This window comes from Diceros bicornis, chromosome 22 (genome assembly GCF_020826845.1).
Source record: "Diceros bicornis minor isolate mBicDic1 chromosome 22, mDicBic1.mat.cur, whole genome shotgun sequence".
Taxonomy (NCBI): domain Eukaryota; kingdom Metazoa; phylum Chordata; class Mammalia; order Perissodactyla; family Rhinocerotidae; genus Diceros; species Diceros bicornis.
This window is the reverse complement of record NC_080761.1, coordinates 22,757,387-22,784,485: the sequence shown is the minus strand read 5'-3', so window position 1 is coordinate 22,784,485 and position 27,099 is coordinate 22,757,387. Positions and strand designations below refer to the sequence as shown.

Here is a 27,099-nt window from a genome sequence, read left to right as displayed (position 1 = left end):
AGATCCCCAATGCCCTTAAATGAAATAGGGACCGACCCCCTCGTCCCCAGGCGGTGAACTGAAGGCAGCTGAATTTTGGTCCTCCACAGCCTGCAACGCTCACTCTCAGACTCCCTTTTGTATCCACCTACCACAAAGAAACGGAGGGCTCATGAAAACAGGCGCCTGGCTCGCTCAGGCTTTCTCTCAGTCCTGCCCGCGTAAACAGCTACCCTGCCTTTATTGGCCAAGGAGCAGCCCGCCGAGGGAAAGCCGATTTCCAATCGCATTTGACCAAAATCAACTTTTACACGTAGAAGAAACCCTCACAGCATGAGGCTTGGGAGAGGGAACAAGGTTCTGATTGATGACTTCTGAGCACAATCCCGGCTTTTCTCATGGTGGCTAAACTCCTTAGTGGTGTCCGCTTAGTGCAAACTGTTTGCTGCACCTGCCGCGTCAAGAACAAAAAACTCAGGTGCAGGCAAAACCCCTCCATTCCTTAAGTGTCTCAACCTTTCCCGAGGCAGGAAACCCAAAAGGCTGTGGCCAGCGGGGAGTCTGAAAAATTTCTAGACGGTTTTACTCAACAGTGTGTCTATCCATCGCAAAGTGTATGAAGAGGAAGGGGGAATTTAAATTCTCATTTCCTTTGTTGGTGAAGATGGCAAGGTTGTTACTGCTTTTTTAAGTGAAACAGATGGTTTATATAAAGTCTGTATTTTTCTTTTAGACCTGGACAAAAATCACACACACGCACACGCACACACCAAAGATGCTACTGTTTTCACAAATGATCAACTGAGTTGACCATGTTGATTAGAGTATTTAAGAATATGATGAAGTCATTGCACAAAGTACAAACTAGTGACATGGGAAAGCTGACCTATATTTGTTTTTTTAAAAATATGTGCATCCCAGTTTTAATAAGCTATGCTTCCCGCAGCTCCACTCTGAACAGTGCTGCATGGTGGCATTTCCTTTGGCCAAGCTGGTCTGAATAGACCTGTGGGAAAGTCTGAAAATTAAACCATAAGCAGTATAAAATTGGCTAGTTTCTTGGTCCTACATAGTAGGATGCAAGTTAGGCTTTTTCCAATATATTCCTTGCCTGACAGTGAAACAAAGTGAAATCAGCGTTCCCTAGGCTCTGGTGGACCAGCTTGTGGGTTGCAAACTTGGGGAATTTGTAACTGAATGTTATGTGTTCCTTTCTCTGTATCTGGTGTAACCGTTTAGTAAAAAGAGGATGGTTAATGTGCAGGCCCTGTGCTGCGTGCTCAATGATGACACTTATACATGTATGTGTGCATACACACACACACACACACACACACACACCCAGGAGAGAGAAAAGAGAGAGGAGAGCTAAAAGAAAGTTATGGGGTCAAGTGCAGCTTGATTGCTAAGTTAACTAACAAGATACAGAGGACTAGGCTCACGCATGTACTTAATGTATGACCTCACTGCAGTCAAATCCCAGTGTAAGATGCAATTCTACTTAAGGCGATGTAAAATCAATGTCCAGTGGAATGAGAGTGATCATTGTTCCTTGAGGCCACAATAGGACATGCCAACTTGGACAGACATAAGGCAGACGGCCAAGTTTTTCTCTACAACTTTTCAAAGAACAGGGTTGATATGGGTCTGACGAAACAAGTCTCAAACTCAAGTATAGCAAGCATTTATAATTATACAGCAAACGATTGTGGTTATGACCATCCTAGAGACGGGCATGTCAGATTCTATGCCAGATGCTCTCATATATATTAGCTTATTTGATTGTCACAATAACAAACATATCTTTAAAAAGGTATTAAGGCTATAGAGGCTAATTATTAAAACGAAATGGTGAAAATCATGCAGGAAACACCTTAGAATTTTCCACCCATTTGTTTTCCACCCATTTTAAAAATCTCATTTGACAAACAATTCATAAAGTACTTGCTATATACCAGGCATGATTCTGCACGCTTTACAGATTTCAACACATAAAAAATATGAGAAAAAATATAAGGCAGTGTCTTAGCTGTAACTGCCATAACAAAATACCATAGACTGGGTGGCTTAAACAACAGACATTTATTTCTCACAGTTCTGGAGGCTGCAAAGTCCCAGATCAAGCTGCCAGCTGATTTGGTTCCCCAGCAAGAGCTCTCTTCCCAGCTTGCAGATGCCGTCTTCTCACTGTATCCTCATACGGCAGAGAGAGAGGAAGCAAGCTCTCTCCTGTCTCTTCTTATAAGTTCACTAATCCCATCACGAGGGCCCCATCCTCATGACCTTATCTAAATCTAATTTCCTCCCAAAGGCCCCTTCACCATCACATTAGGGCTTAGGGATTCAACACATGAATTTTGGGAGGAAACAATTCAGTCTATAACAGGTGGGTACTATTTTTATGTCCATTTTACAAATAAGTACACTGAGGCACAAATAGGCAACTAACTTGCCCAATGTCACACAGCCAGTAAGAGGCCTCATATCCTGAATTCAAACCTAGGATTCCATCATCTTAACCACCACATTGTGCTATTTCTCATGGTGAGGGACTTGAGAGTTATTTTAATCAAAATGGTTTGAATGCCTAGACATCTGCATTTAGCCTTTCCTCCTGTTCTATTCTTTTGGCTGGGTCAGTGGCTTTAAAATGGTGATGTCCACAAGTAATACTCTTTCCATGTTATAAAGACTTTTAAGGGCAAGTTTGACCATAAGTGATTTTTGGCCAACATGCTTACTTTAGAAGAACATCTATGTGGATAACACATTCAATGTAAATGGAAAATGTACATTTATCACCACAAATATAATGAAAGAAACTAAAAGGCCCAGTTTTCATTTTATTTATTGACCAATGTGCCTTTGGAAATGAGTAAGTTGATATTCTTTGAAGGGACATGAACAATTCCAGACCAGGAAGTATCATTTATAGTGTGTTGGACAACAGGCTCATCCTACAGGCTCAAAGACTTAAGTCCGCTTAGGTCTTATTTATCCCAGCTAACCGTGTAAACACTCTGTTCTAATCCGTGGAAACAGAGATATCTCCATTTCACTAGAGTGTGCAGGTGGGCCCAAGAACAAGCAGTTTGCTTAGGCACAGCTATTTGCACCCACCATGACTGATAGCTTCATTTAGCATAGTAGGGATGGGTTTGCAGTAGGATCTCTGTCGAGAAGAGGTTGAGGGACCAGCCTCAAATAATGTATAAGCAATGCACAAACCCAAATCTTTTTTGCTGTGTGTCATGAAGAATAGCCTATTATTTCACATTACTAGGTGAACGAGGAACTGGATATATCAATGGTTGCCATGGATACACACTGCTCCAACTGGTCCCGGATTTCAATACAAACCAGTGATGTTGAGTTGAGGACTATCAAGCACAGGGATTGGGCTTTACCAACCAGTGGAAGTCTGTGTCAGAATCTGAGACCAATCAAGATGTTCACAGTCATGTTGATGTGCTTCAAAATCCAAGAGAATACATACAACAATGGCAGGTATACAGGGCCTAGTGGACAGAGTGGTGTCAACAACATGTTCATTGCAATGCTCTTTTCATTTAATTAATTAAATTTTCATATGAATTAGTTAATTAATGTTTTTTTTACTTATGCCTTGTTTAGGTCTATCTCCAGGCTAAATTATATTTCCACAGAACTGACCCAGACTATGGATCCATGAACAATGTTCATGGACTTAGACGGCTCTATTTTGAGATTTAAAGAGACAAAGTTAAGCATGCTTCCATCTTTGTGCAGATTTGGTGGTCTGAATTACTTAGTGCTCAAGATTGCAGTTACAAAGATTCTGAGACTCTTTGTGTAGAATCTTCTTGCTAGGCAATCATAGCTAGCTAATTTAAGATATCGAACACATAAAAATAATGGAATTGCATTTTTAAAATTCTGTAATTCAGATTTTTTGCTAATTTGGATTCACCTGGTAGTTAAAATTAGTAAAGTTTTGGGTCATATTATTAAATGACATTTTAAAAAGTAAATTTTCTGGAGAGCAATATTCAGCTATTTTTTCCTCTCTGCCTAAGAGAATCCTGGTATAAATTAAGCAGATTGAATATTGGGCCATTATGACATGACTACTTAACTGTTGGGCAAAGCAGATCCAAGCACCAAATATCTATTGAATGGCCAGCGAATCATTTAAGAGTAGAGAGAAGCTAGCCAATTGCAAATAAAATACTTGATTCCAAATATCTCCAGCACAGGAACACTTGAAATACCTTTTATAGTCTGTCTTCCAGTCTTTCACAATCTCTTTCTCTCTTTTTGCTCCATTGTTTTTCATTCTCTCTCTTATTTCCTTGCTTATTTTTGATGAGATTACAAAGTCAATTTCCTATTCCACTGAATAACAATGTCCTTCATTTTGAGCTGGCCAGAAAATATAATGTCCCTCTTCTGTGGGTCCCACCAAATGCAAAGCCCTTAGCATCTGTTTTGAGGTTTGACAGGAAAAGCCTCTCCTCTCCAGATTGTTGAAAAGCTTGTCTCAGTCCAAATTCTGCCATACTGCATCTACAAACCCATGGAGGCAGGGAGCCCTGGACCCAGGCTCTGGAGCCAGCTGGCCTGGGTTCAAATCCCAGCTCTGCCATTTATTAGCTGTGTAAATTTTGGCAGGTCACTTAAGCTCTGGGCCTCAGTTTCCTCAACTATAAATTGGGTGATAATCACACCCATCTCAAGAGTGTTGTTGCAAAGATAAATGAGTTGTTGATATGTGTAAGGCTTTAGGCCCAGGTACACAGTCAGCACTCAGTAAATGCTGGCCATTTCTGTAAGAGGCCCTCTAGCTTGGAGACTTCCAGCCCAGGGTTCAAAGTCCAGCTCCACCTCTCCCATGGCTATGCACCTTGGGTAGGTTACTTATTAAGTCAAACCATCTGAACTCTCTGAGAGGAGAGCATCTTTTTTTTTTTTTCTGTGAGGAAGATCGGCCCTGAGCTAACATCCATGCCAATCCTCCTCTTTTTGCTGAGGAAGACTGGCCCTGGGCTAACATCCGTGCCCATCTTCCTCCACTTTATATGGGACACGCCGCCACAGCATGGCCTGACAAGCTGTGCGTCCGTGCGCACTGGGAATCTGAACCTGGGCCGCCAGCAGCGGAGCATGCGCACTTAACTGCTACGCCACGGGGCCGGCCCTGGAGAGCATCTTTGAGCTATAAAAATGGCAACTTTGGGGCTGGCCCGGTGGCGTAGTGGTTAAGTTGGCACGCTCTGCTTGGGCGGCCCGGGGTTCACAAGTTTGGATCCCGGTCACAGACCTATGCACCGCTTATCAAGCCGTGCTGTGGTGGCGTCCCATATAAGGTAGAGGAAGATGGGAATGGATGTTAGCCCAGGGCCAATCTTCCTCAGGGAAAAAAAAAAAAAAGAGGAGGATTGGCAACAGATGTTAGCTCAGGGCTAATCTTCCTCAAAAAAAAAAATGGCAACTGCACAGGGTTCAACCTAATACATACACAATATTCTCTGTGCCTCAATTTCCTTACCCATTAAAAATAGAGGCAATAATCCTACTTCATAGGATTGTTATGAGGAGTAAATGAGTGAGCATTCATAAAACATGTGAGAAAATGCCCGGTATATAGACAGTGCTATTTAAGTATTTGCTATTATTATTTTTGTTACCCTCACATCTCATTCTGCTTGACATAAACTTTTCCCAAGAATATCTTTCTTATTAATCCCTCTTTTTGCTTCTGTCAGTCAGCCTTTCTGGTTTGCCTGCAGTGCCCTCTGCTCCTTCAAAGCTTGGTCTCAGTTCATCTGATTGACCCGCCCACTCCATTCCCTCCATTTCTACCACATCTCTTGGCATTTGTATATTCACTAGAGACATGATGTTTTACGTTAGCTGGCAGTGGTTCCCATGTTGTCTTTGTCTTCTTCACATATGATCCTGGAGTATGCGAGTCCTGGGAGGATATGACACTTCTTCTGCTTTAATTGTGTCTTTTCATACAATGATTATTTTATATCTTTAGAAAAATTCCTTAAGTTATGTTTAAATGTGGGACCGCTAATGTCTTTCTATGTTTTTTTTAAAACAGACTTTTAAAAAACTTGAATAATTTTAAATTTATAGAAACGATGCAAAGATAGTACAGAGAATTCCTATATGCTCCTCACTCAGTCTCCTCTAATGTTAAATTCTTACATAACCATCATACATTTCCAAAACTAAGAAATTTACACTGAAACATCCCATCCAGGAAGCTATGTTGCATTTGGTCATCATGTCTCCTTAGTTTCCTCTGGCTTGTGACAGTTTCTCAGTCGTCTTTGTTCATGACTTGACAGTTTTGAGGAGTACTGGTCAAGCATTTTGTAGAAAGTCACTCGATTTTTTTTTTCATGATTAGACTGGGGTTATGAATTTTTGGGAAGAACACCACAAAGTCATATGTCCTTCTTATCATATCATATCAGGGGGTAAATGATACCAAAGTGACTTCTCACTGGTGATATCAACTTTGATACCTCTATACATTATTTAACAAAGTACAATTTTTACATAGAATTCTCTACATGTTAAAGTTACCAAGAGACCATCCAAAGATAGTAAATAGCTAGATTTCTAAAATCATAGCATTTTTGGGCTGGCCCCGTGGCTTGGCGGTTAAGTGCGCGCGCTCCGCTGCTGGCGGCCTGGGTTCGGATCCCGGGCGCGCACCGACGCTCTGCTTCTCCGGCCATGCTGAGGCCGCATCCCACATACAGCAACTAGAAGGATGTGCAGCTGTGACATACAACTATCTACTGGGGCTTTGGGGGGAAAATAAATAAATAAATAAAATCTTAAAAAAAAAACACCATAGCATTTTTAAGCACTGAATAGGCTTGTTCAGTTGTTCTCAACCTTATTGGATCCAACATCTCTTTTTATAACAAATATTTTCTACTGCTTCTTTTACTATTCTGGAATGAAATTTATAGATGATATAATTTATCTGTACATATAGTCACAGAAAAATCAATATAATGTCCTAATTTTAATATAAAGGGGAAATGAAAGCAATTTATAATAAAATAATAAATAATTTGATATATAAATGCTCAGGTCTGACTATTCTAGAAGCCTTAGTGAAGTGGTCAGATGCTCATACCTACGTGAAGAATTTCCACGAACGAGACAGACACAAATGTAGACTGACAGAAGTCTCAAATGCAATGAGCAGCATTGCCATTGGTCAGTTGATTTTCCAAAAGGGTGAACAACCCTCGGGAAAGTTCCAAAGCAAACAAAATACCATCTCCCTCAATTTTCATGGTGGTTTCATTCCTGGAAAAATCCACAGCTTAAGAAAAACATGCAAAAATATTGTGTCTTTGAATGTAAAATGGAGTTAGGCTCAAATAATCATAATCAGGTTTTTCCCCTACACAAATATCTGCTGGAACACTGGAAAGATGTGTGGGACAGAGCACAATGCTTTATTGTGGGAGGGTCCTGTGCACTGCAGGACATGTACGCGCCCCTTAGATCCCACCTGTTAAATGCCAGTGGTGCCCCCAATCAGGGAGGGAAAGCAAAAGCATCCCTTGAATTTCAAGATAAAATTCCCAAAATATGGGGGCCATGCTGCCCCAGTCGAGACCACCACTGGTCTAGGGTTAAATCCAATCACTTCACTTCACAGCTCGGAGCTGGGCTCAGGTGCTCACTGGCAGCACAGGAGGGCCAAACTTAGCCTGGAACTCAGGTTTCCCAGCTCTTAGTCTGCATGATCTGGTGCCTGTTGAGCCCTCAAGGTTACCCACTGATAACCCTTGGAATGATGCTGAAATCAGATCAAATCGTGCAATTCACGTCACACACACAAACACACCCACATACACACACACTCCCCACCACAACCATCACCACCATCATCACAACTATCAACTCATTTCCTGCACAAAACCCTTCCTAGAGTTCCCATCAAATGTAGAAGAAAATTCAAATCCTTACATTGGCCCAAAGGACCCGCACAACTTGACCCTCCCTTGCTCTCTGGCTTTATTTCATACTATTTTTCCCCTTGCATGTTATGCTTCCATCATGGTGGTCTTCTCAGTTACCAGTAGCAGTTACTTTCTTCCTACCTCAGGGCCTTGGCACAGACTATTCCCGCTCTGGGCTCTTCTCCTACTCTTTGCCTGGTGAACTCTTACCTATTCTGCATAGCTTAGCTTAAAAGTCACTTCCTCAGAGAGCCTTTCCCTGAGCCCCTAATACACCTCTTTGTTAGATGTTCTCATAGTACCCTGTATTTCTTGATCATATACCTATTAGAGGTTACGATTAAGTATATATCTGTGTGATTTTGTGTTTGATATCTGATGCCTCCACTAGGCTGTTAGCTCCCCAGGAGGCAGAAGCTTCATCGGTTTTACTCATTGCTGTACCCCCAGGACACAGCATAGTGCCTGGAACAGAGTAGGTTCTAAGTATTTGCTGAACCCATGAATGGATGAATAACTGTGTTAGCTGCCCCGAATGACTTTCAGGTTGGCTGGAAGGCAGACACAATAGAGCAAACAAAATCGTAGATTTTCATGATGAGCAGGAGCAGTAGAACCTTGGTTCCATTTCGCTGTGAGGAAAGAGTGGCATGCTCTTCAAGACTGCTTGTTTTGGCTTAGCTGTTTCAATGGGCTTGATTTTAAAAGAACACAATGGAATAGAGGAGGCTGGAAGGCACCTTGCTGCTTGGACAACTCCGGGCTCCCCCATCTGTCTGGAGCTGGCTTCCCTGCTGGGAGGGACTGGAGGAAGCAACAGCTTTGCAAGCTCCGGTTTTATAGGACTCAAGCCTACAGGTACCCGCACTCATCCTTCCACTGTTAACTACCAATAACTCCTTATCTCTGAGTAGCTGTTGGTGTTGCGCCTTTTAAAGTGCAAATTTTGTTTCATTCTTTCCCAAACTTCAGTCCTTTGGGCATCACTTTCATTAATTTAGCACACCTGCACATCACCAGTGCTATTATGTATTAATGTTTTTCTTTGAACACATCACACCTTGACATTGACGCAGGCTTTAGCTTCACTACAAACACTAATATGCATGAATTCCTGTATTTCTTGGGCTTGTTATATTCATTTGGGAAGGACTGCTGTTTTTCTTAACAGTGTTCCTGTTGGGAGGCACACCAAAGCAGACCTTCTTACTGTCCTTAATTTGTTAAAAATACTGAAGAACAGAGAGATTCACTAACTTGCCTAAGGTCCCAATTAGCAGAGGTGACAGAACTGGGATTCAAGGTGTCTGGCTCCTGGTTCTGTCCTGGGCTGTCCCTGTCACACTAATTCAGACCATTCTTAACTGAGTTCTCCACCCACACCAGGCACTCCATAAACGTGGACTGCCACAGGACTAATGATCACTCCCCAGAGCAAACTATTCTGTAAGGTGTTTTCCCCTGAGTACACTATACCCAGTGCATGATGCTGGTATCTCAGGGCTAACACTTTTTAGCTCCCTCTTCCCAATTTGTAATTTTCTGACCCTCTGTGAGCCATGTCTCATTTGCAAATGCTGCATTCTTGTTTACATTACTAGGATGTTCCAGTTTTGATGATGGATGCTTTTCTGACATACTCATGGAGACAGGTAAATCTCTTCTTGGGAGGTACAATGTATTTTTCATGTCAGTGTCTAAGTCATCCACGATGGGAGACTATCCAAGGTGTCACCATCCCAGTGTCACAGGAACCCTTCAGTGAAGGCATAGAGTGGCTCCTACAGTGTAGGCAGCTCTCTTCCTATTTCTGAAAGTCACTGGCTTCTGGAAGATTCCTTACCCTTCTGACTGTCAGCATATGGTGATGTGCTGTTTTCTGAATGATTGCAGAGTTGCTGATCCTGTTTTTAAATCCAGTCCCTAATTTAGAATTAAGTCACATACTTGAACCCAGGAATTCTACCAGACATGTTATACCAACTTGAGCTGCTTTAGTTTTTAAACTCCAGTCATGCTGGCATTCTTTCTGATCTAGTTGAACACATCTAGATCATTCCTACCACATGGCTTTTGTCCTTGCTGTTCCCTCTGCCTGGAATGTTCTTTCCCCAGTTCTTGTCACACCTGTTTTCATCATTCACATTTCAACTCAATCTTATCTCTTCAATGGCTTTCCCTGACCATCCTACATAAAACTGGACCACCAACTCCTCACCCTCACAACTCCCTAGCCTACTACTTGGATTTATTTTCTTCATGGAACTTATTACTACCCCAAAGTATCCTATTTAATTGTTTATTAATTGTCTATCTCCTTCCTGCCCCCAGAAGAATGTAACTCCCATGAAGGGAAATATAAAGCCTTTCTCTCCACTGCCCAGTAGGGCACTTGATAAGTAGTTGCTAAGTAAATAAATGCATGACTGTGCTCCAGTCACCACAGTGAGGTACAGGGGAAAAAGGAGGGCTGTGGAATCAGATGGAAGTAGCCTTCTGTTATAATGTAGAAATAAGAGCACTGGCTTAGGAGGTTCCAATTCTGCCTCTGTCACCCTGGCTGTGTGCCGTAAGCAAGTTATTTAATCTCTGCTCTTGCTGTCCATCAACAGTAAATCAGGACTAAATGAGTTGCAGTAGATCATGTGCCTGCTCCAGTGCCAGCCGCTGTAATAGGATCTCAGCAAATGTTAATTGACTTCCCTTCACCCAGAAATGCCAGAAGAAACCCATGAAACTCATGACACAGCCTTTGTAACACACTTGACAGCTAATAAAGAACTCAGGCATCCTCATATTCAGTACAATCTGCTTAAGTACAACTGCTGTGCGTTTTTTCAAAAAGCAGTGACATTTTCGACACTTGGTTATCTTATGTAGACTCCTGATAGGCTGTATAATCTTAAATCCACTGAAAAGAACCTAGTCTTTTAGTGCATGACCTGTCTGACAGAGGTGTCCCTCACCCTGTATATTCAATTACTGGCTGTATAATAGAACCGCATGCGCCACGTGTAGTTCCTTCGATAGTTGAACACTATGTTCCTCAGGTGGCATAAGTGACTTTGAAGTACCTGTCAGCAACTGGCTTTCCTGGAACAGTACTGCAATCATTGAGTTCACAGCGGCATTTTACTTCTGAGGCCCTTGTTCGGAATATTAAAAAGGGCACACTGCAGACTTCATTCCTTTGCTTCAAGGACTGCTCTTTTGTAAAGCTGGACCCCGTGGTCTACTCAGGAGAGAGTCACTGGCTCCAGCAAATGTTTAAAAATGGTTTTGAATTTGGTCCAGTGTGTTAAGTTGGTCAATAGCTGTAACAATTGAGTCTGGTCATGGGGAGTGTGTTTCTCCTTCCCACCTCACCCCAGAGTATAAGCTCACTGATTGAACTGAGCAGTTTCACAGGATTTCTGAGGTCACTCAAACCACTTTCTCAGTTAGCACAGGATGGTGCTTTCCTGTTTAAAAAAGTCACTGACATCTCTCAGATACAAACTTGGGAAGGGAAGTGTTGACGCTAGCTAGACTTCACCTGGAGCACCAATATTTGGTGAATTCTGAATGATAAGTTAGGCTTCTGGGTTCTCTTCATTCTTCATTGCAATGATAGATGGATTTATTCTGTACAAAACTCATGCCCAAGGGACCTATTGCTGTTTGCCAAAAGTGGTTTGTCATGTCGACCACTCCAACACCATAACTGCGTGATGCCCTAGCTTGGTCTTCGGTCTGAAGATCGAGTGAGCACAGCAGAGGAAGATGTTGTGAAACTCTGTAAAGTGTGGCAGCTGGGGGCCTGGAGCATTCTGTTTCTGGCTTTAGATTGTGAGGACTTGGGATCTTTTCAGCTCTGTCCTTTAGGACTCTGCAGATGTTGAGGGCAACCACCTTCTGCCATTTTTCTTTGAGGAGCAACAATAAGAAGTTGCATTTTGGATTCTGATAGACCAGGTTTTCTCAACTATTGACATTTTGGGTTGGATAATTCTTTATTTGGGGGGCTGTCCTGTGCATCTCAGGATATGTTGTAGCATCCATGGCTTCTACCACTAGATGCCAGTGGCACCCCTCAAGTTGTGACAATCAAAAATTCTTCGAGGCAGTGCCGAATGTCCCCTGGGGGTGGGAGGTGGGGAAAAATTGCCCATGGTTGAGAACCAATGAGGTAGACCTTCACTGTGGGAGATTTTGTAGTCACAAGAAAATTTTGAGAATATTCCAGCTTCTCTCGGCTGTCTTGGGGCTTTTAGACCTTTGAGTTCCCTGGAAATAGATTTCTGAGGGACCCACAGATAGGCAAAGAACGAACTAAAGGAAAAGGTGAGAGACGTTGGTATCCGAATGCATTTAACTCCTCTCCTCTGTCTTCCTTCCTCTCCTTTGCGCCTCTGTCAGTCTTCTAGCAGGGGAGTGATGGGGTGCAGATGAGGAGAAACCTGGCTGAACTGGAGAAGCTGCAGTTGGGAAGCCCAGTGCCTGCAGACTGAACTGCGGGAGGCTGAGGCTTTTAGAACTTCAAGCAATCCTGATATTTAAATTCAGGCATCAGCAATTTACTGCAGGCAGCATAGAAGATGGGTTTTGGAGGCAAGCCAGGCATCTGCCATGGCCCTGGGCAAAATCGCAATGCAGGCAAAGCTGTTTTTGCCACCACCTCTCTTTCTGGACCTCCCCCACACCCTGTAGTCTCACTTTCTCTGCCCTCCAGGCACACAGTCGCCTCACACTGCCTGCCCTCTGGCTGCTCAAAGTCCATCTCACCCAGCCTGAGCCATCTGCTTCATTAGCCGCCCCCATTTTAACTCTCCTTGCCTGAATGCTGATTTCAGCTATTTTGGGGGTTAAGATTAAAGATTCAAATACTTCACGTTAAGGGGAGAAGAGTCAGTAGGTTTAACCTATTCAGGAGATGTTTTGACTCTTAGTAGCTTGCTACTCCTCTTTTAGAAGACATTTTAGAACAAAGGGCTTTTCTATCGCTTACCTAGTTTCCCTGAAATGAACAGCACAGTTGTATAATTTCCAGCCACAATCTCCCCACGCGGCAATCACAACTTGTGAATGTCGTAAACTAGAGGCTTAACTTAGAAAGGGGCTCCGCACAAGGTGAGCTGTGCATTTCCCACCAGAAAAGATCCAAATTTCTTAGCCTGGCATACAAAACCTTTATAACCTACTTTTCTAACCTCTTCTCTGTTCATTCACTGAAGCATGGTGGAAAAGATGGACCCAGACCCGCCCCCACCCTTCAAAAATACATATCAGTGGGGGATACACATAAGAAACCAGACAGACAACATGGTGCCATGTGTTAACCTAGGGTAGATAAAGGACGCTTGGGAGCACCTTGCAGGGGGGACTAATCTCTTATTGACTGGTTCAGGCAGGAAATCGCACCTCTCTGCTGTCTCCATATGCCTACACCTGGCATGCCTTGTCCCCATCTCTAGCTTTGTACATGATGGTCTCTCTGTCTAGAATGCCCTCTCGTGATCTGTCTGGAAAACTCTTAACACCCTTTATGATCCAGCTTAACTGTTATTTCCAGGAGAATTTCTCTGACAGTATTTTGCCCTCTCTTGTATTTCTCTGCTTCACCAAGTCCCCGCTGCCCACTCCAAATAAAAATGTGTTCCTTCCTTTGAACTAAGTCCTTATACATCACCTCTGTGGAAATACGTATCATACTGATTTGCAATGATTTGTTTACTTGTCAATCTTCCCCATTAAACTTTTTTTAAAGCCAAGGCAATGAAGTATGTCTCTTTTTAATCCCCATCTCCTAGCCCGGTGCCTAACACACAGAAGCGCTCAGTAAATGTCATTGAATGAAAAAACCCATTCAAGCTAGAAGCTGGAAAATGTGGAAGGAAGATGTCTGCTTTATTCCTTTTTATATTACATTGTGAGATATATCATATCTATGGAAGAGTCCACAAAACATGAAATGAAAATTCATGTAAAGTGTAAAATGAAAACTCATGTAACCACAACCCTGGTCAAGAAACAGCCCCCTCTACTCATCAGTGGATGTCATCTACTTGAATTGAGTGTGTCATTAAGACGAGGACTCAAAATGCTATGTCTGACCTGAAGTTACTGGGGTCTTCTGCCAAGCATGTCCTCATCTTGAACCTCAGGCCTGATATTCTAGATATCAAATATTTGACTGAAAGCCAAGCAATTCACTTGGCAGACGTGGTCTGAAATCCAGCTGCAGGAAGCTATTTGCTCCACTGGACAGTATCTTGTAAAAGATCTCGAGCACGGTACTTCCCCTTACCTACAGAGGCTCCAGGCTTATTTGGACTCTGTCACATCTGAGAAAAAGCAATTAGCATGTGAGCCTTGCTGGGATTATCGACTAATAGTTAACCTGTGTGGAATATCAGTCTATTTTTTGGTTGCTATTAATATAGATCAGTTAAAATCTTGCCATGTTATCAGAAAGGGTATACTCTGCTCTGCTTTGAGTGGAAATCAGCTACCTGCCTCGTTGCGTTTGGTCCGAACACTGTGCCTTTGGCAAGGCCCACAGGTACAGGCTGCATGGCAACCACCTCGAGTGTGTGACACAGCTCGGAGCTGGCAAGGCTCTGGGCTTGGGTCTCATCTGGTCCCACTGCTGGGCTCACGCAGCCCTCTCTTCCTTCCTCAGCTGCTCTCAACAACCAAAGGCTTTCCGGCCTGCCTGGCTTTCTCCCTCCCTCTCTCTTTCCCTCCCTCCTATTTCTTTCCTTCCCAACCTCTTTTTCTTCCTTTCTTCCTTATACCCGTCCAACAATTAATCTCTGCACATAGACTAGAATGATGACTTGTTCAATGGATATTTTTTGAATTTGGCTGCAGTTCTCTTCTTAAATACAAATTCAGCTAAATTTCAGGAAGTTATCAATTCTAGGATTGCCTTTGATTTCACTCTTCTGTGTGTGTGTGTGAAGCATGAATCCATGATCACTACATTTAACTTAATCCAAATTTTAAATTCCTTTATACTAAACTTTACTCCTTTTCATCCTCTTTATTGAAATTTCAGGCAGTTTGTCTATTGGAATTCCTTTATATGTAGCCATTGAAAATTTTGTTTGTGTAAAACAGACAACAACCTTACTCTCTTTCTATTCCTTGTGTCAAGGGGTTTGATTTATGTACTAACTATTTTCTGAGCACTTACTATATGCCAGGCACAGTTTGAGATACTGAGGCCACAGCAGGGAATAAGGCAGATGTGGTCCTTGTTCTCAGGGAGCTGGCATTCTAATGGATTTTTATAGTTTTCTAGAACTAAGCTGTCTAATATGGTAGCCACTAGCAACATGTGGCTATTTAAATTAAAGCTTATGTTAATTAAAATTAAATCAAATTAAAAATTCACTTTCTTGTGTACACTGGCCACATTTCAAGGGCTTACTAGCCACACATGACTAGAAGTTAGGATATTGGACAGCACAGATCTAGACCAGTTCCATCATCACAGAAGATTCTATTGGATAGGGCTATTCTGGAGGAATTTGCCAGATCTACTACCACTCTAAAAGTGTAAGAAATCTCTGTCGCAATACCATGAGATGATTTATTATGATGCCAGATCGTGATTCCTTCATTTACAATCCTCCCTTTAACACACGGAGATTATGTCTAGCATGCCTAGAGCCAATAAGTTTATTTTTATTCCGGGCATCATGTTTTTACTTAAAAGATGGTTAAATCAGTGTGATGGGATAGCATTTTAGAATAGTCACTCATTTTCCCTCCTGTTTTTCAAGCAGGTATTGGCTCTGTATCAGGAAAGGAGGGGTTGCAGAGCCCAGAAATAGCCTTTGAGCCTTTGGCTGCTTTTGAGGTCCAAAGGCACAAGCTCTCAGGACCTTCAAGCGTTTGTAGAAGGGGCAACAGAAAGAGGATTTGAGGAGCAGATAAAAATGTCTTGGCAGAAGCAAGACTGGAAGAGAGAGGAGAGAAATGTGTGTCTGTGCATACGTGTGAGGTTGTTCGAGAGTGAACGCCAGCTTGCGTGTGCTTTGTGGGCTCAGGCTGTGTGGTTCTCCTGGCAGTTCTGTTGAGGGTAGCAGGGTCCCAGAGGGAGAAATAGTCTAGGATTTGGGACTGTGGGGAGACCTCATAAATCAACTAGACCTGAAGGGTCACACTGACTGGGATGGTGGACATTTTAGCAGCAAACTGTGTGGACAGATAACTCAAAAACAACAACCTGTCCCCACCCCCAACCTTAATCCACATCGGGAAAGGTAAAGAGGGTGAGGTGAGCCTGAGGTCAGGATTTTCTCCCAGCTTAAGGGGATGGGTGTTCAGAATAGAAATAAGTGGAATTATAATAAAAAATTAAGTTGATTTTCTAGCAGCATCTGCATTTGTGGTCTGGGAGCCATGCCCACTCCTCAAGCAGAGTGGCTTCCTTATACACTAATCCAACAACAACAGACATAATCTTCCCCTTTGGTCTGTTTTATTTGAATGGATGGAATAACACTTTTCCTGGAAGAAATGAATACACACAGTAGTGTCATCTTATGTATTTGCATAAAATGTCAAATAGTTAGGAAATTGATTCTCTCCTGGAGCTCTGCTTTCACATGTTCCTCAACTGAATTGAGGGGAAGGAAGCCAATGCAATCACATGACTGGGTGATTTAGATCAGGGGTTAGCAAACTACATCCACAGGCCAAATCTGGCATGCCTCCTGTTTTAGTAAATAAAGTTTTATTGGAACATGGCCACACCCATTAGTTTACTTATTGTCACTTTGAAGAGTTACAATAGGGAGTATATGGCTCCCAATACCACCTGACTCTTTACAGAAAAGTTTGCTGACCCCTGGCCGAGAATATAAACTCCTTAAAAACAAAGACAGTGTCTATACCTCTTCCTGTTTCCTCCTGGGGCCTGCCTGGTGCAGAGCAGGGATTTGAGAAACATGGTGGAATAAAAGATTCTAAGGCTGGAATGAACTTTCCTGCTTCAAGGATGACTTCTTTCATTGACTCCTGGGAACATAATGCCTTGTTATAGACATTAATTTCAGGTGTTAAAGAAGTACAGGTGCAAATAAGTCTCCATCATCGTAATGAGTTCACCTTGTTAATACAGATGACTAGATCAGCCATCTGCTTTATACATAGTTTTGGTGCCCCATGGCCTACTACCCCGCACTGCAAGGAAGGTTCCTGAGATTCCAATCACATGATGTCAGGTTGGATCTGAGGAGACCTAGAGCCTCAGTGCCTGTTTTAGGTTGGGTTTTTCCAGAAGTGACCTTATGCAAAGGATTCAGGTGAAAGTGATTTGTTAAGGCAGTGCTCCAAAGAGAAACCGGTTAGAAAGTGGAGGAAACAGAATAGGGAATGGGAAAAAACTGGAAAGGGTGCAATTTCAGAAGTCTAAGCCTTCTCACTGATCTCACGGGGATCTCTGGAGAGTGAGTTGCACCTCGCATTCAAGAAGCGATTTTGTAGCCCTGAAGGTCGTAGTTTTTTCCACTTAAACAAGAGCCAAGGGAAAGATGCTTTTATACTCTCCCTACCTTTCCTTTCCCAACAGGCAGCATCAGAGTACGGATGTCCTGGAGGTACAAAAGCTCTCAGGTGCTTTAGGCTTTCTGGGTGGTGAAGCTCAAGGGGAATTATCTGAAGATGTTCACAGCTAAGAGCCCTTAGCATCAAAACACACAGAACCTGGAGGATGGGTGCAAAACTCTGGTAAAGGGGGATGGGAGGGGTTCTGAGCAGAGGACTAATGGTATCTGCTCCATGACAGACTGGGCATCTTCTCCACCAACGTTTAAATGTGATTTGGATTATGCGCAATTTGGAATTATCCCTGTCATTTCTATGGTACGGGTCCTCCCTTCTATAGCAGAATCTTCTTCCTCTTTTTATTCATCCTTTTCCTTCAAAACAAAATTATTTGGGAGGAAGAAATAAAAAGCCACTTTTTGTTTGCATTCTCCCTTTTGATGATTACAAAGATAAAATTTTCAAAATTCTCTTTGAGACTATACTATTTCTCCTGTATCACCTCTTGGGGGAAATAAATCCCATAATTTCTCCACTCACCCTGTAGAATGGTATTTCTTTTATTTGACCTAGGTCTACCACTTGCACACTTCATGGGATTCTTGGCTCAAGTATACTGGGATTTGGGGATCCATGTCATGTTCGCTTTATCCACAGAGAGATTCACTTTGAGAGTTCATAGACTTCCGACATGGTTGCTTTCATCTTTCACAGTGAAGAGCTCTAATCTTCCTGATCTGTCCTCAAATTGCATCTTTTCATACATTCCCTTGACTAGTTTGGCTGCTCTTCTCCAGCTCAATGTATTTATGGCTTCTTTGTAGGACAGTGACCAGTATTACACTTGGTGTCACAGACACAGATTTGCCACAGCTTCGGATTCGCTAAAGATAGCCCCTTCTGTCTTGTTTTTAATACTATTCTAGATAATATTTAACATCATCTTGGGTTGAGTAACATGCCACGCAGGTGTCTTTAGTATTCAATCTATAGTGATCACTTTTCCTTACCTGTAGTTGATGGCATCTAGCTAGAGTATTGAGTATTATTCTTTTTTAATGACTAATTTCATCTTAAAGATGCTCATAATAAACATTACCTGCTACTCTTCTGTTGGCACACATATGAAGTCCTTCTGAAGTCCCTCACCATTGCCATAGACTTTAGTTTCTTCTCTAAATCTCGCAGAATCCCATTTTCAGATCACTTTTGTACACACTAAAGAGGACACAAATTCCAACACAATTTTCAAGGAAACTCTACTGATTTGCCTCTACTTGAAGGGGTACACACTTTTCATATCTTTTTCTCCTCAGTGGTTAAGTTAGCTCCCATAGGTGACGAATAGTCCCAACAACTAGATGGGAAGTCAACTTTTCTCCCCCAAGTACAACTTTTTGGGAAGTGGCTTGGAGCTTTTTTGAGTTTTCGAGAATTTTAAATACAGCCCATCTGCTGATGCTTTATTTTCCACAGGGTTATGTAGGACTCGCTGGGAGTATTCACGGTAGAGTAGAAAAAGCCTGGGCTTCAGAGTCATGCAAACTTAGGATGTACCAAAAGCACTCTGTTAAAGGCAGAGTTACAACAGAGTCTGAAAATGGCCAGGATGGGCCAAGCACTAAATTTAATTATAGGCAAGGTATTAGCAAGTCTAGAAAAGGTTAAAGAAAAATTGAATATTCCAAGGTGATAATAAGAGCTCATTCTTGTGAAAGGTGATGAATGATGCTTCTCTAGCATCACAGGCCACTGCTAATTTTAAAGTGAGAGCCTCCTCCAAGATGGAGAATTCTCCAGCCATTTGGGGAGGTTCCTTTTTAGAATCTGGGTGTTCTGCACCACTATACAAAGTCTCCAGTTGCATCCTTTTAGGGCACCACACAATTTGTCCCCAAGAAGATCTTGGAAATCTGAGCAAAGGCTACTCTAGACTGCTTATGAGACCTGGATATCAATAGCTTCATCTGGTCTCTTATACTAGCAGGGATCTAGTCTTCAGCTGCCTCAAAACTCTGGAAAAGTTATTCCCACCATACTGCTCTTACTATCACCCTCTGTTTGTGCAATGCAAGCTCCTCTGGTCAACTATCTTTCTCTACGCTATTGTCCTCGTGTGATGCTGGGCTTTCTGCCCACTGAATTTTCCCATCATTTCTTCCTTTCCTCCCTGTTCCCAGAGCCTTCCGGAACACCTTTATCATTGAACGCAAACTCTTATGCTTTCTCATGCTTTTATAAGCTCACTTTCCCATTTTCTTGCCTTAACTAAAGCCCATTTTTCAGGAAGACAGCACCTCCCTGTAACCTTCTCAAATGGAAATTGCACATTCTTATACATCCACCATTGTAGTTCCCATAAGTAATGTCAGCATTCTCACTGATACATGTTGCCTCTTCTAAACTAGTGTTCTTCACTCTTGAGCAAAAAATCCTTTCTCCTTTGAGTTTCAGGTCATCCTGATCAAAGTCTTCCTGTCCACTTTCTCTCCTGTCGTTGTCATTCAGTGTCTGTACTGACAAACACACAAGAACCTAGCTTCAAGATGCTTGGCCTCACTTCCAGCATATCCTAGAACCCATTCTCATAGCGCCCCCAGACCTTATCACTATTCTATATTGTTCCACCTCTTAATTCTGAATGCTAATTTACCATTCATTGACCACAACATCTTATCATCACCACTCTCAGGATCTTTAATTCTCAGTGCACTTGGTGCTCAGGCTAACTCTAGTCCTTTGATCATTCTTTTTTTTTGCCTAGGTACTTACCAACATTATACCTTTATTTTCTTCTCCCTCCATCTTAGACCCTATAATGCATAACTTCAAGAATACTTGCAAGCATCTTCAAAAATCCTAGTTCCCTTTCTTTCTGCCATACTGGCACAGCAAAGCTCCAATCTTGGATTAATCCAACCATTTGTTTTTCCTGATCTGGGCTGCTGAGTCTTGACTGAGAAAACAGACAACTGAACTATGCAAATAGGTGGCCCTAAGCAATTCTTTGATGTGTACTGAGTCAGTGACTTTCCTGAGTGGCAATTATAAGACGTTACTCTTCTCAAAGCCCCACTACATTGAACGCCCCCTAGCTCCATACATATACAACACTTCTCTCCCTCTTTCCTAGTTAATGCTTTGCCTTCTGCTCATTTACTCTTATATCACTGTAATTGGTTTTTGCTTTCACCATGGAAATGAGAATCCTCTGGCCAAAGTTACCAGTGACTTCCTAAAGGTCTAATTGAATGGACTCTTCTAAATATTCACCTAATTGGACTCTTCTCTTGCATTTGCTACTACTGACTCCTCCATTGTCAGTGTTCTACTCTGGCCTTCTTTTCTCTCTTTACATTTGCTCCCTGGCAAGCTTGCCCACGGCTCTAACTGGTAGTTATATTATTGATCCCCAAATCTATATCTCCAGTCCAGCTCTTTCTACTTAGCTCCAGAGTTCTATATACAAAATAGCCTTCTTCAGGGTTTTCCTGGAATTCCCATGGGAACCTCAAATTCAGTGCAGCTCCAACTGAACAAATCCTCTTCCCCTCATAGTTCCTCCCTACCGGTTCTCTATCTCAGTAAATGATATTACCTTTTAGACTAAGCCAGAAGCCTTGCAGTGACCTTCAACTTCTCCATTTTAAATCCTCATCTACTTCCCCAACTACCGTCTTCTGCACCATGTGACTTCTGCCCAGGTCCTTCTGATTTTACCTTCCTAAAATCTCACGTTGCCTATCTTCTTCATCCCAACTGCTATTGCATTAGCTACCCCATTTATGGACCTTTTAAATTTTTGCTTGATAGCTCTGACTAAAACATATATCAGATCATGGTACTATCCTAAGCATGGAGCATAAGTCCTCCAACGTCTATACTCCTATCTCTCTCTTCAGACCCATCTGTCCTGCTTCCTGCCTCCTGCCTCTCACCCTACAGTCAGCCATATTAAACTACCTGCTGTGCCTGGAACTTTCCATGCTAAATCTCAGTTTGGAATGCCATTTTTCTCCTGCACACACCCCTGCTCCCATCTGCCTCGCAAATATCTGCTCATATTTCAGAGCTCAGCTTTGCAAGGCTTCATCTATTGTGCCCCTACTCGCACCCTAGGGAGAACTGACTATTTTCTTTTTTGGGCTCCATCTCCACATATATATTGTCAATGTCAGTTTTCCTCTCCTGGACTGTAAACTCCTTGAAGGCAATGTCTCTGTCACATGTGTCACTGCACCTCAGTGTCCAGCTCATAGTAGGAACAAAATAAATATCCATTGAATGAAGAATGAATGAATTAAAAATGGAGCCCAACCTGTGAGCCAAGGCTAAATGAATATTATGATAGTGGAACAAATGTTGATCACAGTAGTGCACTGAATCATCACGAAGGCCTGTCTGCAGATATCTCTGCTGTTTGTAAACCTGCTAAGCCTCAGTTTGCATTAGCAAACAAGTTGGGAGGGTATTCTCTAGAACGTAAGGGACAGAAAATGGGAGTGATGCCTCATATTGGCTTTCTTCCTTAGAAATTTGCAAAAACAAAGCCCAGCAAAACAATTCCCCCTTTCCCAAAAGTTGGCGCTGGCTCAAGTTTTTCTTTTCCAAAATATTTTCCTTGGTCAGGCAACACTTCCCATGTTGTGGCTGTGAGGCACTAATGTGCTCTGAATCCACTGGGGAAATGAGTCCTGAATACCAAACAGATGCAGAGCCTGGACTTTCCAGCACTGGAGTCTAATGACTGAAATTCATAACTATAGCCATCTCCTTCATTCATGCTGTCCTAAGCTTCACCACAGCAAGCATATTTTAGAGACTGGCATTGAGCTAGCCTAATTTCCACACCTGAAGTGAGGAACAAGTAATTTGAGGCAGAAAAGTAACGCAGGAGAGTGTTTTAGTTTTACATGCATATACATGCTCCTTGTTTCCTGACAAAAACAACGCTTGAAATCCAGTCAACATCACAGAGACACCAAGGGTACAAAGAGTTTTTATAGAAAAACTTTTGTAGTAAATAAATAAATAAAATAGAGCAAAAACAAACAACCCCCCCCGCCCCCCAAAAAAAACCCTCTTACTCCAGATTACCTATTCATTTCAGATGGAAAAGCCCTAGGCAGTAAGAGCAAAACAAACCTGACCCATGCATTAAGTAGATTGGATAGTTAACTTAGGGTGAGTGGAAACAGCCAAATAATATCAAGTTGTCATGGTAGAAAGTAAGTTTTGGACATTCTGCTTCCACATTACTACCCAAACTTGTAAAAATACTCAGAGAAGCAGAAAGAAGGACTAAATTTAGACTCTGATTTAATGCATTCAAGAGCATGATTCATTTTCCCCCTGCCCTGGTACAGCCTGGGGAATCTGCGCGTACGGCAGGCAACACCAGGATGCCCTGGAAATAAAGGGAAGTCTCGTTCATTCAGAGGCTTGAGGAAGCCAGAGACACCCCATTTTCTTTGCCAACAAAGGTGTACTTCCTGGTACCTCACACACCAAAACATAGAACCAGATTTTTTGGCTGGCGGGAGTCCATCTAATTTTAGCTTTGCCCCGGCCTTAACATGACTGTGCTGGAAATGTATTCTGCTGCTTCTCTTCTCTAAGTGGCTTTTTTCCCCTCAGGCTCCAGTGGGATCCTGACTAGCTCTCAGAAGCCATGCCACATGGGTCACCTTAATGAGATGCCCAAAAGGATGTCATCATTTGGTAGCAATGCATTTAGCAATCCGGAGCCCAAGTCACCTCATGGTAGCGCGCAGGTTGGGTCTTAAAGAGCTAGTATTATATACAACATAAATCTCTGAGACGATTTTGGACTATTTGAAAAAAACAAAAGCAAAACAAAACAACCAAACAGCGACAGCAAATTCAATTCCCATCAGTAAATCAAGGTGTTAGGCAAAGTGTCTAGGCAGAGCAGACCATCACCGTCCCTTCCCCAGTGTCATTATCTGCTGCTTCCAATCACGTTCTTGCACTCACTTCTGCTCCCGACACTAAAGCAAATATTTTAGCCTCTACAGAGAATTGACATTAAGGCTGGACTATCATTTGTGTTAATCCAATCCGGTTTAGAGGTGAAAAGCACTGAAGTTATTTTGTGATTTTACAGTGACTCCATTCTTTTTCTTTTTCTTTTGGTCTTAAAGCACATTTGGAAAGTAACCTTATAAGTCTTACTGTAGCTTTTTTGGCCTTATTAATAGTCTCTAGGTTTAGGACAAACTATGAGGAAAAAAAATGGAATGTATATCAAAAATCTGCAGTTGGGTAACATCGCCTCCCAGAAGTGAGGGTATTAAAGCTGTCCTCCTTTCTAAGGCATAAGACAGATGTTAATAACCCACCCCAGGGCCCCGTTATACATCCATATATGTTCATCCCAATTAAGAAAGATTATTTCCCCAAACATGAAATGGGTTCAGCAATTTTGCAGTTAAAAACAAAGAGAGTTAGATATGGAGCGCGTGCATTAGGTTAGAAATGAGTTGCTCTGTGAAGGTGCGTGTGAATGAGCAGCACTTGGAGAGGCCCACACAGGGCACATCCACATCATGGGACTGGTAGACCCTGGGCAGGGCTGTGGGTCCAGGTGGGTATGAGATCTGATCAGCCTGAACACATGCTTCACAAACCAACCTGGACACGGCACAGAAAAGAGGCAAGACACTGTAGGGCAGCATAAACGATTTGTACCTTTCTCAAATAGCTTAGTACTTGGGTCTCCCGGGCAGTTCTGAATGACCAGGTGGGGCAGTCACCCACTCCCCTTGTGCCCACCCAGTGCCATAACATGAAAATCAAATCATTTAGATGACACGGATGTTTAATGATCTTGGCCAAATGTAATGACAGATTTGGGGGCAGCCTTCTACACCCATTTGAGAAAGGACAAATACTCTTTAGCACTCTAGACAGAAAACTGGCTGATTTAGCTTAGAATAGTGGCTACCATTGCAGTCAATTTCAGAATGTCAAAAAGGAAGGTAAATGGTTGGGGGAGGGGTGTCATGAAGGTTGCATCCATCCAAGACTGGGTCAGTTACACATTGGGATTTGGGGTAGAAATTGATTCTCACAGACGTAGAGCACCGCAGATCTAATTAACAATGTGGGAAATCTATTTTCGTACTTCACTCACACAAAACACCTCTCTTCCATCTCTGGGGGATTTTCAAGTTCTAAACTACAATCAGCCCTTCTTTTAAAATAGCAATAATAGATCCTCGTATTCAGCCAGATGGTGGTGTTTGTTGCACTAGGCTGGGTTCATAGTACAACATCAATAAATGGCCACTTGTAGAGAGACAGACAGAATCCCATTCATAAAACACACCTACACCTCCCTCCTTCTCCCATCCCAAAATGTTGCATTGTCAGAACACCCATGGGGGCTTAATCTCATTTGGAAAGAAAGGAAAACTAGAAAAGGCAAAATAATTAAGTGGAAAAGCAATTTCTTGGGGCAAAATAGTAGACTTAATCTCTGAGGAGAATAATCATAGGTGGGCTTTTTAAGTGTTGTTTTGCCTTGAGGCACCATCTGAAAGTAGGATTCCAAAAGAATTTTCCCCAGTCCCTGGAAAGCTGTGTTGGTGAAGGTTGCACATTGTCAACCAAAGATATTGCAACTGGGAGATAGAGTTAAAATTCTTCCTCAGTGAGTTGGCTAAGTCTCATGAAATGAATATTTGTTCCAATTAGGTGTTCCAAAAAGCCTTCTTGCCTCAGATAACTCGTTTTGAGAAGGAAAGGGTATTTGTTCAAAATCCATCACGGAAGGGAAAATGACGTACTGGTGTGTTCTGTTGCCAGTGTACACACACTCTTCACAGGCCTGGAGGACTCACACTCTTTGGTGCTTTGTCCTCATTTTCCTGGTCTCAATCCTACCTGGGACTGGTGGGGGTGGGAGGGGGGGATGCTGACTAGTCTCTGCTCCTCTCTTAATAAGCTATACTACCTGGTTATGTAACCCTAATCCACGTCCACAGTCCAGGGCTCAGATGGCTGGCCTGTCAGCAAAAAATGTTAATTCAACAATGTGAGAGGGATGTTATTTCTAGAGCTCAACTCCTCAGGGAAAATGGGAAATGGCTGCTCCTGGGATTCAGCTCCTCCACACTGAAATATATTTCTTTCCTGATGCTTTCTTCCCAAATAATTTCCCAATGCCTGGTGTGCCCTGACATTTGGACCAAATAAAATGCTGGAACAGACTCCTAGGATACAACTATCTTCAAACTCGATACAAGAGGAGTGTTTATTATGGAGAATCAGCATCCATTAGGGCATAAAACACTGCGGCCTGCTGGTTCTCTCTCTCCACACTGAATCACTTCATGATATGGATACTATTTTTTTTTCTGGCATTTACAGCAAGCAACTCAGTTAATAACCTAAGGCATTTTCCACACTTCCAGGCTATGAATACTAGCTTCTTTTCAGTCTCAACAGCACATAATTTAAGACAGTGGGAAAAGGAGCTAGAGAATAGTTTCCAGTACAAGGAAAACACCATGCAGATGTTTGCCCTCACCCTTGAATTCTGATGGTGAAATTGAGAATTGTTTATTTGTTCTCAAGTCAAACCCAAGGAATTTATTTTTTAAAGCTGGGGGCTGGGGTAGTGGTGAGGAGCAGTGACATAATATATTCCTAATATTGAAATATTCAACACATGGCCCTAGGATTTTGAATTCCCAAAGAATTTAGACCTTTTTAAATGGTTCATTTCCTGATCAAATTTGGCACACCAGATGTTGATTCTTGTCACAGAAAGGACATACCTGAAGAAACACCTGAGGACTACTCTGCTAAAGATGCATATTCACCTTCTGTAATTGTTTTTTTTCCTCCAAGATAGCAAGCTAGGAATCGGTCCTCTATCTTGAGCCATTTATTGAGAACAAACAAATGAACTTGGAAAAGACATGACCCAATTGAAGTTAAATACCTGACTTTGGTGTATGAGAATCATAAACTTGCTTACGGTCTATCTGGTCCGCAAACACTTCCCCATAAATCATCCAGTAGGGCATGTAGAAGATGTTCTTGGCCAATTTCCATGATGGCTCCTCATTGGGAAAGAGAATGGCTTGTCTGGCGACTCCAAAACTCATCAGCACCACCAGCATAATGATGACAAAGTACATCATGTCTATCATCTGAAAGGGTGGGGAAGCAGAGAGAGAAACAAAGGCAAACCAGTATGATTGAGTGTTCCTATGACATTGACATTGATGGAAATCTTTGAAGGAGGTTCACTTTTGAGACTGCTGATAAAGGATGTTTAGACAGACAGCTGTGTCCAGGTAAGAGGACATTTGGTCTACTGTGGCCAATGTCCATAGAATCTTATCAGTAACTCAAAAATCATTAAAAAAAAAAAGTGCATGCACAATGCAACTCCTTCATTTTCCATTGCTGCCTACAGGACCTAGTCAAGACTAGGCATGGAGTCATATAACACAGAAGCTTGCGTTTCTATATGAATGCAGTGCTAACTTTTTCTCTGCTCCCCGGGGAGGCAAATGCCCTCCTTGGATCTCTTTTTTCTTAGCAAAATTGGCATTGGGATAGTTGA

At 42.3% G+C, this 27,099-nt stretch overlaps 1 protein-coding gene across 19 annotated transcripts in view; it reads right to left on the bottom strand.

Annotated features, from left to right (window-relative positions):
- The window catches only part of TRPM3 (transient receptor potential cation channel subfamily M member 3), a 791,340-nt gene that overhangs the window by 28,118 nt on the left and 736,123 nt on the right, over window positions 1-27,099 (bottom strand). For 17 of the 19 annotated variants that reach the window (XM_058565673.1, XM_058565675.1, XM_058565677.1 and 14 more), the window contains one exon: window positions 26,506-26,680. In XM_058565673.1, the coding sequence (XP_058421656.1) occupies window positions 26,506-26,680 (175 nt within the window). Of the gene's footprint in view, window positions 1-26,469; window positions 26,681-27,099 lie in introns of all 19 variants that reach the window. The other 2 variants (XM_058565668.1, XM_058565669.1) reach the window with 1 other exon arrangement.